Genomic DNA, 16,275 nt, shown 5'->3' with positions numbered 1-16,275 from the left:
CTTCTCTCCGTGGGGAGTCTTAATCAGCGACCTGCCTCCGTCTTCATTGAAGATTGACACGTTGAAGTTTTGGCTTTGTTAAATCACGGTCTTTTTTTGTTCCTTCCATGACTCCTCAATCACCTTGTACAAACTCGACAAATCCTTTGAGTCTACACACTCAAACTTTTCTTTACATTGCTACACCATTTCTGTTACCTCTTACAGTACCGGTCCTTATCTTACCTCAGTAATTACCCCCCGTGAGCTTAAATTGGCTCGACTTCAATGGTTGAAAATGTGAGTCAGCCGGGCTTTAAACCAACAGCACATTCTGGCGCCACTAACAAATGTTTCCTGTTCGCTTCGGATTCAATTCAAGATGCTCTTGATCACATTCAGCTCTCCATGGCAGCTTATAACCCAACAATCAATCTGCTGACCAACTGCTCTTTAATGTCCACACAGACAGTCCGCCTCATAAAAGGTGGCACCATTTTCTTTTAGATCCAACACGATGGAACAGCCGAGTCTGCACCTGCATTGGCTGAAGTTGCCTTTGCAAAAAGCTCCAGTAGCCTAATGCTTTCCAACATGTGGAATGATCGGCCGTCCGCTGAACGCTCCTCAGTGTGAAGTGTAAAACTCTCTTTGAAAAGTCTCACCGTCTCCTCTGCTCGGTCCCCCTTGGCGCATGATGTAGTTCAGTCTAATGTCGGACATTTCTGGAGTCGCGGCTGCCAGGACACCCGTATGCTGAAGGTGGTCCTCCTCGTCAATCCTCATGTTCTTAACCCCGAACCGAGGAGCTGCAGACCAGAGAGTCAAAGTCACACTGTGGGTCACGATAACTTCAACTCTCTGAGGCACAAAACTGTCAACCGTCTGATGTTCTCCCAGAAAACTGTCATATCAACCTGTCATGATTCTGGCATTTAATTTACTCCAGGTTCAGCCTAAGAAAGTTTGTGAGATCATAATCTGACAAGCTGTCATGACGGATGATACACCTCTGCCTGAAGACGTGAGAAAAGATTTGTATCAGTGGAACAGCTCCAGCAGACTCATGAACAGAACTTTGCTTCCTGATATTTTTCTTAAATCTTTCTTGAACCCTGAAGAAGAGATAACCAACATTTTTTCTACACAATGTCAAGCTGTATGTCTCTGACCAGCACACAAAACTTTATTAAACTAATAAAGATTGAAAAGTTGAAACTAAACTCACAATTTTTATGACAGTATTACACCGTAACATCAACAAACAACATAGTGGAATTATTCTGCTCCTTCGAGCTCTATGTTCTCAGTCTGAATCTGATTTCCATGATTATAAACGTCATAATTTATCAAGGATGACAGAACAAACAAACACGAGTCGTCACAACGCTGGAATGAGATTCCCCTTCGGTGGTGGTGGTCGTCGTAGCGACTGTGGTTTGTCTTTCAACTAAAAGTGAAAACAAAAACATTTAATTGATCAGCCTGATATCAATCCGTAGAAATATAATAAAGAGTTTAAAGGTGAATTCATTCAGAAGTTTAAGTTGTAGTGAGATTTTATTTACCGGTGACTCCACCAGGATGACTCGTCACTCTCCGCCTCGTTAGTGTAGACTGGCGTGAGGAGACTTCATACTCCATGGCAGGGCTGAGTCCTTTTATCAGATAGGTGTTAATGTTTTCCGTTCACCAGAACCTGAAACAGAGAGACCGACAGATGGATGGATGGACGGATGGTGGAGGGAGCTTGTTTTAGAAGTGCAGTTATGTGTGCATGTAATAAAAAGTCAGTGGTAGAATCAGATGTACGCAGTAAACAAAATATTTGTCTTTAGAGTTTAACCACCTTCACAGATTCAGTCAAACCTTTGTCTATCTCACAGCAGGAAGCCCAGATTTAATTTGTAGCAAACCACACCTTTATATTTAACGTTATCTCACTGCATGAAGAGGGAAAGAATCAAACTAGAGACAAAAGGCAGCAGATAAATGTCAGACCGAGAGGTGAAGTGAGCGATAACACGTTGTCTTGTTTTTGGGATATTCGTCTGTGAGCAATCTGCAGAGAGAGATCATTAGACGACTTGTCTTTTTTTGTTCACCTCTGCTTCATTTTATATCTTAATCGAATCTCCTGATTCGAGTCTGTCAGGTGAGATAAAACATGGCTCTGTTGTTCCGTATTAGTTTAAGTATCTCAGAGAAAACTGATGGAGAGCTCTTCATTTTACGAGACCACCTACGCCTCTAACCTGACCTATTTATGGTTTGTATGAGTTTAGCCTTGTGCCCCTGCAAACCGGTTTGAGCAGAGGAAATCAATAATTAGACCGACGATTCATGTCGGTGTGGGTTTTACAGCCGACGCTGAATGACTGATTATCTCTGTTCCAGCTGAACAATAAGTGTAAAGTCGTTATGTCACAGTTTCACTTTTTCAACTAGAAAAAATGTATAGACAAATATGAACACACACACAACACAGACACACACACACACACAACTCTTCACTGTCTCCTCCATCAGTGGGAGTCCAGATGAGTCGGTTACATCACCACATCAGAGCCGGGTGTTGCCATGACCCTGAAGCTGTCTGTTTGAGACGTCACTGCTCGTCAGATCCAGCGGGTCTGGGACGGTCTCTGCACACACCACCACACACACACACCACACACACACACACACGGATGCATTATTTCTGTGGCTCATGTTTATTCCTATATTTTAATATTATGTTGTATTCTAATGATACTGATGCAAGTTGTTACTTGTGGTGAAAAGTGCAGTCACGGCCTCCAGCCTGTCCCTCATCATAGATGGCAAAGACACCGACTGTGTACTCCGTCAGGGACGTCAGGTTTCTTAGCAACCAGGTTGTCACACGGCCGACATCCACCTGTAGACCACAGACAGCACCGATTTCAGCGTTCCCTCAGGGCTTCAGTTTTGTTTCTAGTTGCAGCCAGACGTGGATTTTTACCAACATGCAGATTCAGATCCTCAAGCTGTACAGCAAAACAACAACACACCACCCAGTGATCCCGTCAGCTAAGGTGGCCACGTCTTTTTTCTGAACCTGACAGGACCTGAACTGCTGCCAGTTCAGCAGCAGGAGCAACATCACAACTGTGAGAAGGTTTGTAGCTGCTGCTCCCATTGGCTGAAACCTGCAGGATTGCTCTCACCTCATTGGTCTGGACTCCGTTGTGTCTTGACGTACATTATGCGGTAGGCTTTGATCTTCCTGGAGCTGGAATCCCAGGTGAGCCGAGCGAGCTGTGGTCCACGTCTGTGAAACGCAGGTTCCTCGCCGGGGTCAGCGGCACTGAGGTGGGAGGAGACGTGACACGAAAGCAAATGTTAGCACACACTGTAAACATCCACGATCCAATCCATGACCGCGGTAAAACTGAATGCGGACACTTGTTTACCAGCAGCTCTGTTTGGTTCACACCACAGGAACAGCAGCCGGATTTGCTTTTCTGCGAACTCTTGTTTATGAGCAAATAGAAAGTAAAAAAATCATTTTTGAGCCATAAGCACGGAGCACTCGGTGTTAAAAATCACCCTCTGTTAGTAAAAGAGACGCCTACCCCACTCCCATAATTCATGTATTATTATTTTTTTAAAATATTTTTTTGCCTTTTATTTGACAGAGACAGCTTAAGGCGGGGTGTCAAACTGGTCCCAAAGGGGCCGTGTGGCTGCAGGTTTTCCTTCCAACCAAACAGCAGCACACCAGACTTGACTCATTTATCAACTGATCTCAGTCTTCAGAGGAGTTGACTGGTCAAACTGTGTGCTCTTGGTTGGTTGGAACTAAAACCTGCAGCCACACGGCCCCTTTGTGGACCAGTTTGACACCCCTGGCTTAAGGAGTGACAGGAAATGTGGGGAGAGAGAGACGGGGAATGACATGCAGGAAAGAGCCGCATGTCAGATTCAAACCCTGGGCCGCCGCGGAAAGGACTGAGCCTTCGTACACGGGGCGGCTGCTCTACTAACTGAGCTAAATGACTCTCACAATAATTCATGTTTAATGTTGATTTTATTATGGGGAAGAAATCACTGACAACTTAAGGTTATTTCATCATTTAGTCTCCAGTGTCAGTGTACAGTCTGTACACTTGCTGTGCATGATAATGAAGTTTGATGTGTGTGTGCATGAATCAACCAAACATGGGAACAGCTTCTTGTGAGCATACACTGATGTGGTAAAAGCTGGCCAGCCGCTCTGTATGAATATTTAACTGATGCTGTGTTGGTTATCGTGTTCGACTCTTTGATCTGATGATATCAGCTGCAGAAACATGAATGTAAGCACAAAAACTCACGTTTTATAAGAACCGAACGACTTTTATCAGGGGTCAAAGGTTACACACTTACACACACACACACCACATACACTGGGGTTATTACACCCCACCATTTCAATTATAAAGTGGACCGAAGCTCACTACATCACTCGCCCTCCCTCAGGCTCTGCCTCCGCTTCCTCTCTCTCTCTTTCATTCGTTCTCTGTGACGAGCTGCAACGCTTCACATTTTTAATTCAGCCAGGGAATCTGATTTTCTCTCAGAGGCTCAGGAACTTTTATGCTGTAGAATTACTGATCTGTTTTTTCTTTTTTTCCTGATAGCGCCCGCCATCGCTTCACCTCAATTTACCGGAGGTCAGAGTAAAGACAAAGCAGCAGAGGGAGAGAGGAGGCGAGGAAGACACTGCCTCTGCTTTTTCCTCTTTCTGTCGACCGGGCGGGGTCAGCGCAGAAGAGATGAGGGGGACGGGAAATTAAAAAGTTTAGAAAGAGTCTGTAAAGTTTCCAAATGTGTGTGTCCATATAAAAAACATCCACAACAAAAACGTGCCTTCACACAGATGACACTGAAGATCCGGAGTCGTCGTCTAATCTGCAGTTTCAGGAGAAAGAATTGATATTTTTTATTCTTTATAAAAGTCTAGATGGATGTGTCACATAAAGACGTTCTGATCTTCGGGTTGATTGATGCCATATCACTGATGCAGCTATAGGTTGTTGACAGTCGACAAATATCTAATATCTTTTCTTTGACTGATATGACAAACATTAAGTTGATCTGCTGCTGCGGTAGAAAAAGAAACAGCAACAGAAAAGGAAACTTCCAGGAGGATGATGTAATACAAATAACATAAATATCATGAGGTTATTCTTTTTACTATTTTCCCTGCAGTGATAAACTCATTTGTGTTAAGATGAAAGAAAAAACAGTAAAATAACTGGTGAAATGAGGCAGAGTCAGCGCTGATGAATATGAGTAAAAAGCAGATTAAACTCATCTCCACATGTCCGGACGCATCATGTGCTGAAGAGAAAACAAGAAAAGAAAAAAGAAAAAGTGACCACTGGCTGAGGACAGTGCAGGACAGGAGACTGAATTTAGCTTACCAGGAATGTTTGAATACAAAAGTCTTTGGCATGAAGCTGTTTGATGGTGAAGAAGAAAGTTATTTTACCAAAAAAGTTCTCAAAAAACAACAACCAGCCGCCAGCGTCCTTATCTGACCTGCATCCAAAGCTTTACACACATCATAAAGACATAACATGCCCTGACATAAAGCCACAAGCCACAATCTTAAAGGAGACTTCACAAAACGTTAATTGTGAGTGTGGTGGGGACTCGTCGAGGCTCCAAAACACTTAAAAATGAAAGTGAGGTGGCAAGAAATAGCGGTACGAGGGGAAGCTGGAAGCGCCGCGCCGTGTTTTTGGCATCGGTGGTCGCCAGTTTTGTTTGAGCAGAAAACGTGCGGGACGTGACTCGAACATGCCGCAGCTGTCCTGGGAAAGCCACGTAACTGCGAGCAAACACTCTGCGGATGAAAAACATTCAGCATACTGCAGCAGCTGATTTGACTGATTAGAACAACTTGAAGCAGCGTGAGAGCTGATCAGAGAAATTAGCTGCTCAAGTGTTTGGAGTAAAAAGCTGCTTCCTCTTCCTCTGGAGATCAGTCTGTCCAATCCTGCGAGATTAAGATCTTTGAAGACTGCCTAAACTTCACTGTGAGGTTTCTAAAAACAAGAGCTCTTCATAAAATAAACATGCACGTCTGTCAGGAGACGTGTGCTTTCCTTCCTGCAGAGCGTCAGCTGGGAATAAATCCAAATACCTTGGTAAATAAAACATCACCACAACGGCAGCAGCCTCAGTTCAGAGGGTCATAAACTCTGTGAGGAACTTTGAAATGGGGTTTCATCAGTGAGTAGACGGTTTTACCGACTTGGTTGAAGTTGTAGGTTTTAGGCTCAGGTTTGTTTTAAGCTTAGACGTATCGGAATAGATTACATTCACATTTACGCTGACACTTTTATCTGAAACGACTTACAGAGAAGAGAATCACACGCATTCACACGATGATGGTGCAGCCTCCGGGAGCAATTTGGGGTTCCAGTATCTTGACACTTCCGACATGCAGGCTGGAGGAGCCGGGGATCGAACCGCCGATCATCTGATTAGTGTTGTATTTGTTTTGTATATGTGAGCATTATGGAGCACGTAAACAAACCTTTACACTCACATGAATCACGTGTAGCCTCAATTCGATTGCTCCACATTAATTAAACACAGAGTTGCATGCGTTGCACTTACTGTGACCTGGATGATGTCCACGTTATCATCACGTATTTATGATGATATGATCCGTTATCTCTCACAACAGATTTAAAGGATGTTGAGAGAGCAGCCAACTTGTATATATTTATTTTATATATATATACTTATATATATTTCCTTGTATCAAACCTGTATTAGAGCTCTGTATTAGAGTTTATTACAGTTTACTGTGACCCAGCTGCTGTGTACTCTGTGTGCTCCGTCCAAACTGACCTCAGATCAATGAGTCTACGTGTACGCTAAATTTATTTTCTCCTCACCTCGTCAGACAGACTTTCCAACATCGATCTCTGCTCGCTTCAAAGCCAGCAGACTTCATTGACAAAAAACTTTATTTTACCTCGCAGAACACGAGGCTGCCTCGAACATGTCAGAATCGTTCAGCTGCGATCGAGGTATCGAGGTAACATTAAGAGATACGATGAGATAAATTATGAATTGACTTGTGTGTGTTTGTGACTCACATGTGGTCTGCTGGCTGGTCATGGGGTCGCTGGCCTCCTCTCCGTACATGGCGTACACTGTGACCGTGTACTCGGTGGCCGGAGTCAATCCCTCCAGCTCCACCTCGTTCACCTCGGCCTCCACCTCACCTGCGCACACACACACACATGCACACAACATGAAGGTATGTGCCTTTAGCAGAAAGGGATACAGTGTGTCAAGCAGACATCTTTATCTCTCTCGCCTCCATCTTATCTTGTCCACATCTATCATACAGTATCATCTCCCTCTCTGCATATCTCCCCGTCCATCATCCCTCCATCAATCCGCGGTCCTGTCCGGACACGCAGAGAGTCGAGCTGTGATTGCATAAGATGATTTCTGAATGTGGCTGTGTCTTTTTCTTCTTACTTTCAGCCGGTGGGACCCGTCAGGCTCCTCAAAAACTATGTGACTCATGTTCTGAGCTGAGACATGAGGAGGATGGCTCTGTGTTTTCTGCAGGATGATTAACTGCTGCACTAAAGCTGCTAACACACAGCGCTCACACCACCTCGAACTGAACCATCCTTCACCTTCTGAAAGACGGATGTTAAAAAGTAAAGAAATCTGGCAGATTCAGGCGCTGGACAATGTTTGTCCATCTGCTCTCCTGGTGGTTCGTCGCGTTAATGAATTGTTGTGATGAGGAGAGAAATCAGATGTAGATGAAGTTATTTATGTTCCAGTTACACTCTCGCTGACTGAGCTAATTAGATGTTGAAACGTGACTCCGGACATGTGTTAAATGTAGTGTATCGTCAGGATTATAATGTAAAATGTTTGACATGCTCCTCTTTCACTTCAGCTGCCTCAGGAGGATGTCGGTTTGGCCTCAGTGCTGTCATGCTCTGTCATGTACAGCTACAAACACGCATAATACTGACTGTGCACTGGTTTGAGATCAGATCAGACTCAGACCAAAGACTGAAAAAGCAATTTATGACTTTATGCTCGCGTGCATCTTAAATCGTGAAAAATGGAGGCGTGAGCTGAGAAGCTTCTTTATTATTATTCCACAAACGTCAGAAGTGAAATTAGATGCCAAGACCTTCATCTGTAACCCCGAAACTGAAATGAGGAGAGAAGCGTTTCTTCTTCTTGGTATTTTAGTTTTGACTTTAAATCTCTCTGTTGCTGTTCACATCCTTCAGTCTGTTTCTCTCTCTCTGTTTCGATCTGACTGAATTCCACAGCTGCTCTGTGAGGAGCTTTCTTCTGTCCGCTGTGATGATTCTGGTTGGACCCAGATGAATCCCCACCGTGGCCCATACGAGCTGGAGCCAGCCAAGCCCAGGCTGTGAGCAGTGCTGCCAGAGTCGGCTTTCCTCACCACTGGAAAGCATCCATCCTGGTTCTGATGCCTCCCTAAATTGTTTTTATTGCTTTCTGTCTTAAGGGGATTTGACGGTAGGCGTAATGAGGTCCGCTGGGAGAGAGAGGAATACAGACGGCTGGCTGTGCCCTTCACACCTCTCCTCCTCTACCTCCTCTGTCTCGTCTGCCTTGACTTAACCTGTCGCGGACTTGCGTGTTCGAATCTTTATCTCAGTTTGATTTTGATGTTTTCCTCCATGTTGATGCTCTTCCTCATGTCTGATGGTCATTTTAGCTTTTCAGACTGAACTGTGGAACTCTCAGAGGTAGCGGATTTGTTTTCCCTGACTGTTGTTTGTTTGGAGTCTTGCACCGTAGGGAAGCTGGAAGGCTGCTCGAGGTTTGTTGTGCTGTTTACTGCGCTGCCTTGAGAAGCCGTAGCTGTGGCTCAACTGGTTTCATCATAAAAGATAAAAAGGATCAGCTCGACATGCAGGACGGAGGGAGAATGAGCAGAAACAGAACATGAAGGCAGATTTTCAGTTTATCAGCTGTCTGTGTTGGGTCTGACGTTGTGTCATTGTTTAGTTGAACAGAAACTTTTAATCTCAAAACTGTTTTTGAGGTAGTTTTGTTAAAGAACTATCAAACAGAAAGAAATCAACATCAACACTTCTTCTCACTCCTCACCTCCTTCTCGTCTGCGGGGTCTCCCTCAGTAAGCGGGGCATACGGATCATGTCCCAGAAGCCCCGGCTGCGATCTTCCAGCGGACCCTCATGGTGCTGTGAGTGATATCAAACAGCTCCAGGTCGTTGACCATGGCAGAGCCACTGCACGACACAACACAGAGTTCTGGTGTGCCTGAACCAGCAGCCGTTCATAAACAAATGAATAAATGAATGCTCGGATTAAAATGAATAAAACATTTGGATCGCTAAGACGTCAAAGTCATGATCGTCTTTCTTCTTGCATTATCTGGTGAGATCGCTGCACTGAACACAAACATTCGTATATATGCATATTCACATATAAACACCACACCCCAAAAGTCTGTCAGTGTTTAGCATCAGTCAGTCCAGCCCAGGCAGCAGCCAAAGCCCATTAACTTTGGCACAAGGTCGACGTGCAGCTTAGCATTCATCCTGTACCGACGGGGAGGAATTCCCTGTCATTCATCAGTGAGCACCGGGCTCAAAGAGGCCCAAGAATCCTGCCAGGCTTCGGTTCAGGCCTCGGGCAACATAACCAGAATTAGAGCTCACCAGGCGTCCTGTGAGACGGGACGAACCTGTGTTGAACACCTGTGTAGCTTTTTACAGCCCAAACTTAGTCAGTGTCCTCTGTCATGGTACGACACCTCACTGCCAGTCGATCAAACGTGCTTCAGTGATGAATCAGACCACTTATAGATGGACTACATTTCCCGCATGCATGGAGTTTGTGGATCTCTACCATAGACTGAAGAACTGAAAATGGACGTCGTCTCCGTGACATCACCCACAGGTTTCTCAGTGTGGAGGCTCTGGCTGCCGCCATCGCGGGTGGAGCTGAATAGAAATAGCTTTTTGTACCAGGCTGTAAACATGTTGGACCTTTGGACATGGGGACTTATGGAGACTGACTCACTTCTGGAGCCAGACTCAGTGGACATTAGAGAACTGCAGGTTTTGGCTTCATTTGCTCCATCAGGAGGAAGTTGGAGACTCATCCCCTCCATCAATCCTCCACCTCCTCACTGTATCCTTGTAAACTTACGTGTGGTTGCACTTCCTCTCAGGGCCTCGCTGGCTGAGCTGCGGTAGATGGCAAAAAACGGCCACCTGGTACTCCGTCAGAGGTTCAGGTAGTTCAGCTCCACGCTGTTCTCCGTCCCCTGCACCACTGAAGACCGAGCACCACGGGTCTCAGTCTGGATCTCGGGTGATACTTTAAAGGATCTTCACGTCTTGTTCGTGTTTTTTCAGTTTGTGTTAATCCTTTTTTTTTTTGTAAGTCCTCTGAGCAGCGTGCTAAGGGAGCTGAATCTTTGATGCCATTATATTTAAAAATAACTTATTAGCTCTGATTTTGTGCTCTTAGTCACTTGTAACAGACAGCAGCACTTTGTATGTCAAAAGTATTAAAACATCCAAAGAGCTCCTGTTTTTAGCATCTGCATATTGCAGAGCTGCAGACACACGGCATGCTGCTGAAGGCATTCAGCTCTTCTCCAAAGACAGTCAAATGGTGGAACTAGATCAGATTAGCTTTGATGAAACCTCAGTTTTCCTTGTGGGGGAAGTGGGCCGTTCCCGCTGCAAGTTGTAATAAACATCAAAGAGACGCTGGATAAAATAAGAGGGGACGCCATAAACATAAATATCAGTCAGAAAATTACAGCACTGGGTTGTTTGTGTATATTATATAGGTGGAGAGACTTCAAACTGGTTTAGATCAATCTACTGCACAGGTTGTCAAGTTTAAGAGGTCTGTGTAAGTTCATCATGTTCAGTTTGTCAGAGGTGTGCTGTTGAACTGTAATCTATTACCTACCATCAGTGATGAACTGGCCTGGACAAAATAAGAAACAGCTGTCAGTATCACTTCTGGTGTCATCTTGTGCTTCATTAAAAGAAGACGTTTTACTGCAGCACGAGGAGCTGCTCAGTTTTTTACGATCGCCGAACTGCAAATTCTGCAGAATTGTTGCCATTTTGATCCAAATCACTCTGAGAAATTAATTTAACTGGCAGAACTGACCCTTAAAGGATTGTCGAGCAGCTTTAATTAAAACCTGCCATTACATGTGTCGGCGTTCTGTTTGTCCTCTGCTGGGAAACTAGGACCCTGCTCATTTATAGAGGAGACAGATGAAGCACTTAATAAGAAGTCAATTGGATTCATTTAAATTTAGTTTTTTAATTGTGGCAGAACAACAAGCTTCTTCTGTACTTTAACAATCCAGAAGTATGATGTTGCAGGGTTAACGTCCTCTCTGTCCTCTCGAGGTGTTAAGATCCAAAAATCAGTGCACCCGGAGGACTCTAGGTTTCACATTTCATTTGTGTTAGTGTCTCTCTGTCTCTCTCTCTGTGTTCAGCTCAAACTGATCGGTGATGTAAAGCAGCTCTGGTTTGTTCTGTGGAGCCTAAATTTGAAAGGTTTTCTTTTAATGCCAAATTGTTCATTTGGAAACTTAGAGGCAGTTTGGCCTCATGTGCTCTGAATGATTTGGCACACAGTCATCAGACCAGTCATCATTTTAATTTAAACTCCTGCCATTTCCTCCTTACACAACAGACCTGAAGGGTTCATGTGGATTTTCATTTCTTGTAAGCAAAGAACTTTAAAGTTTGAGAAAATAATTTGGTACCCAGAGCAGCCAAGGAGAGGGAGACGGCTCTGAAATAACGGTGGACATGATGACGCGTACCTTTTCGTCCGGCTGTCCTCCGCTGGCTGGGTAGTAGACCACACGGTATTTCTCCACCTGGCCCGGTGCGTGAGTCCACGTTACCCGGAAACTGCGAGCCGTGATCTCAGATGTCTTCAAGTCACGAGGCGGAGCCACGAGCTGGGGGCGGGTGGGGGGCAGGTTCTCCTCCACCTGGAGAAAAAGTTCGAATTTACAGTTTGCTTCATCAGGAACGTCAAACTTTATCAGCTGTTTTCAGCAGTCTGTGTGTAGATATATAAATATATATGTTTTTTATGAATGATCAGGACAGGCTGTCTGTCCGTCGAGTCATGTGACTGCTCAAACCTTTGAGCTGCTTGTCGAGCTTCTCCACCCGGTCGCACACGGTCTTGGTCAGACCTTCCACGATGTCGCTCATCACGCTGAAGTCGGCCACGTTGTAGACGTGAGTCTCCTCAGGAGGAGAGGCGATGGCCTTCCGCTCGTTCTCATCAGCGTTTTTCACACCTGGAGGACGAGGACAGAGGGACAGCGAGTTAAAAACATTATTATACATTCATCAACTTGTTTCAAACAACTTCTAAGGAACTGCTTCATGTCTGTCTGATCATCTTTATCTTTGTCTCTGTCTGTCTGTCTGTCTCTCTTTGTCTGTCTGTCTGTCTGTCTGTCTGTCTGTCTTTCTCTCTCTCTCTGCCTCTGTCTCTGTCTCTCCCTCTATATCTCTCTGTCTTTCTCTCTGTCTCTGTCTGTCTGTCTGTCTGTCTGTCTGTCTGTCTGTTTCTGTCTCTCTGTCTCTGTCCTCGTCCTCCAGGTGTGAAAAACGCTGATGAGAACGAGCTGAAGGCCATCGCCTCTCCTCCTGAGGAGACTCACGTCTACAACGTGGCCGACTTCAGCGTGATGAGCGACATCGTGGAAGGTCTGACCAAGACCGTGTGCGACCGGGTGGAGAAGCTCGACAAGCAGCTCAAAGGTTTGAGCAGTCACATGACTCGACGGACAGACAGCCTGTCCTGTGATCATTCATAAAAAACATATATATATTTATATATCTACACACAGACTGCTGAAAACAGCTGATAAAGTTTGACGTTCTCTGATGAAGCTAAACTGTAAATTTCAATCTTTTTCTCCAGGTGGAGGAGAACCTGCACCCCCGCCCAGCTCCGTGGCTCCGCCTCGTGACTTGAAGACATCTGAGATCACGGCTCGCAGTTTCCGGGTAACGTGGACTCACGCACCGGGCCAAGTGGAGAAATACCGTGTGGTCTACTACCCAGCCAGCGGAGGACAGCCGGACGAAAAGGTACGCGTCATCATGTCCACTCGTTATTTCAGAGCCGTCTCTCTCTCCTTTGGCTGCTCTGGGTACCAAATTATTTTCTCAAACTTTAAAGTTTCTTTGCTTACAAGAAATGAAAATCCACATGAACCCTTCAGGTCTGTTGTGTAAGGAGGAAATGGCAGGAGTTGAGTTTAAATTAAAATGATGACTGGTCTGATGACTGTGTGCCAAATTATTCAGAGCACATGAGGCCAAACTGCCTCTTAAGTTTCCAAATGAAGCAATTTGGCATTTAAAAGAAAACCTTTCAAATTTAGGCTCCACAGAACAAACCAGAGCTGCTTTACATCACCGATCAGTTTGAGCTGACACAGAGAGAGAGACAGAGAGACACTAACACAAATGAAATGTGAAACTTAGAGTCCTCCGGGTGCACTGATTTTGGATCTTAACACCTCAGAGAGACAGAGAGGACGTTAACCCTGCAACATCACTACTTCTGGATTGTTAAAGTACAGAAGAAGCTTGTTGTTCTGCCACAATAAAAAAAACTAAATTTAAATGAATCCATTGACTTCTTATTAAGTGCTTCATCTGTCTCCTTATAAATGAGCAGGGTCCTGATTTCCCAGCAGAGGACAAACAGAACGCCGACACATGTAATGGCAGCGTTTTAATTAAAGCTGCTCGACTAATCCTTTAAGGGTCAGTTCTGCCAGTTAAATTAATTTCTCAGAGTGATTTGGATCATAAATGGCAACAATTCTGCAGAATTTGCAATTCGGCGATCGTAAAAAAACTGAGCAGCTCCTCGTGCCGCAGTAAAACGTCTTCTTTTAATGAAGCACAAGATGACACCAGAAGTGATACTGACAGCTGTTTCTGTTATTTTGTCCAGACCAGTTCTATCACTGATGGTAGGTAATAGATTACAGTTCAACAGCACACCTCTGACAAACTGAACATGATGAACTTACACAGACCTCTTAAACTTGACAACCTGTGCAGTAGATTGATCTAAACTCAGTTTGAAGTCTCTCCACCTATATAATATACACAAACAACCCAGTGCTGTAATTTTCTGACTTGATATTTATGTTTATGGCGTCCCCTCTTATTTTTATCCAGCGTCTCTTTGATGTTTATTACAACTTGCAGCTGGAACGGCCCACTTTCCCCACAAGGAAAACTGAGGTTTCATCAAAGCTAATCTGATCTAGTTCCACTCCATTTGACTGTCTTTGGAGAAGAGCTGAATGCCTTCAGCAGCATGCCGTGTGTCTGCAGCTCTGCAATATGCAGATGCTAATAAACAGGAGCTCTTTGGATGTTTTAATACTTTTGACATACAAAGTGCTGCTGTCTGTTACAAAGTGACTAAGAGCACAAAATCAGAGCTAATTAAAGTTATTTTTAAATATTAATGGCATCAAAGATTCAGCTCCCTTAGCACGCTGCTCAGAGGACTTAACAAAAAAAGGATTAACACAAACTGAAAATAAACACCAAACAAGACGTGAAGATCCTTTAAAGTATCACCGCAGCATCCAGACTGAGACCCGGTGTGCTCGGTCTTTCAGGTGGTGCAGGGGACGGAGAACAGCGTGGAGCTGAACTACCTGAACTCTCTGACGGAGTACCAGGTGGCCGTTTTTGCCATCTACCGCAGCTCAGCCAGCGAGGCCCTGAGAGGAAGTGCAACCACACGTAAGTTTACAAGGATACAGTGAGGAGGTGGAGGATTGATGGAGGGGATGAGTCTCCAACTTCCTCCTGATGGAGGCAAATGAAGCCAAAACCTGCAGTTCCTCTAACGTCCACTTGAGTCTGGCTCCAGAAGTGAGTCAGTCTCCATAAGTCCCCATGTCCAAATGTCCAACATGTTTACAGCCTGGTACAAAAAGCTCATTTCATTCAGCTCCACCCGCGATGGCGGCAGCCAGAGCCTCCACACTGAGAAACCTGTGGGTGATGTCACGGAGACGACGTCCATTTTCAGTTCTTCAGTCTATGGTAGAGATCCACAAACTCCAATGCATGCTGGGAAATGTAGTCCATCTATAATGTGTCTGATTCATCACTGAAGCACGTTTGATCGACTGGCAGTGATGTGTCGTACCATGACAGAGGACACTGACTGAGTTTGGGCTGTAAAAGCTACACAGGTGTTCTACACAGGTTCGTCCACGTCTCACAGGACGCCTGGTGAGCTCTAATTCTGGTTATGTTGCCCGAGGCCTGAACCGAAGCCTGGCAGGATTCTTGGGCCTCTTTGAGCCCGGTGCTCACTGATGAATGACAGGGAATTCCTCCCTGTCGGTACAGGATGAATGCTAAGCTGCACGTCGACCTTGTACCAAAGTTAATGGGCTTTGGCTGCTGCCACTGCTGCTTGGGCTGGACTGACTGATGCTAAACACTGACAGACTTTTGGGGTGTGGTGTTTATATGTGAATATCCATATATACGTATGTTTGTGTTCAGTGCAGCGATCTCACCCGATAACAACGCAAGAAGAAAGACGATCATGACTTTGACGTCTTAGCGATCCAAATGTTTATTCATTTTATCCGAGCATTAATATTATTCATTTGTTTATGAACTGGCTGCTGGTTCAGGCACTAACCAGAACTCTGTGTTTGTGTCGTGCAGTGGCTCTGCCCATGGTCAACGACCTGGAGCTGTTTGATATCACTCACAGCACCATGAGGGTCCGCTGGAAGATCGCAGCCGGGGCTTCTGGGTACATGATCCTGTATGCCCCGCTTACTGAGGGAGACCCCGCAGACGAGAAGGAGGTGAGGAGTGAGAAGAAGTGTTGATGTTGATTTCTTTCTGTTTGATAGTTCTTTATATCAAAACTACCTCAAAAACAGTTTTGAGATTAAAAGTTTCTGTTCAACTAAACAATGACACAACGTCAGACCCAACACAGACAGCTGATAAACTGAAATCTGCCTTCATGTTCTGTTTCTGTCATTCTCCCTCCGTCCTGCATGTCGAGCTGATCCTTTTTATCTTTTATGATGAAACCAGTTGAGCCACAGCTACGGCTTCTCAAGGCAGCGCAGTAAACAGCACAACAAACCTCGAGCAGCCTTCCAGCTTCCCTACGGTGCAAGACTCCAAACAAACAACAGTCAGGGAAAAA

At 44.9% G+C, this 16,275-nt stretch overlaps 1 protein-coding gene across 6 annotated transcripts in view; it reads left to right on the top strand.

Moving 5' to 3' along the window:
- Positions 1 to 16,275, top strand: part of col14a1b (collagen, type XIV, alpha 1b) — a 130,765-nt gene that overhangs the window by 45,922 nt on the left and 68,568 nt on the right. For all 6 annotated transcript variants that reach the window (XR_003463533.1, XM_027286561.1, XM_027286559.1 and 3 more), the window contains 4 exons: positions 12,651 to 12,812; positions 12,976 to 13,145; positions 14,705 to 14,831; positions 15,777 to 15,922. Coding sequence is in view for 5 of the 6 variants with exons in the window: in XM_027286561.1 (XP_027142362.1) it covers positions 12,651 to 12,812; positions 12,976 to 13,145; positions 14,705 to 14,831; positions 15,777 to 15,922 (605 nt within the window). In the remaining variant the exon portion in view is untranslated. The remainder of the gene's footprint in view (positions 1 to 12,650; positions 12,813 to 12,975; positions 13,146 to 14,704; positions 14,832 to 15,776; positions 15,923 to 16,275) is intronic.

This window comes from Larimichthys crocea, chromosome XIII, assembly GCF_000972845.2.
Source record: "Larimichthys crocea isolate SSNF chromosome XIII, L_crocea_2.0, whole genome shotgun sequence".
NCBI lineage: Eukaryota > Metazoa > Chordata > Actinopteri > Sciaenidae > Larimichthys > Larimichthys crocea.
This window is presented reverse-complemented; position numbering and strand designations above follow the sequence as displayed.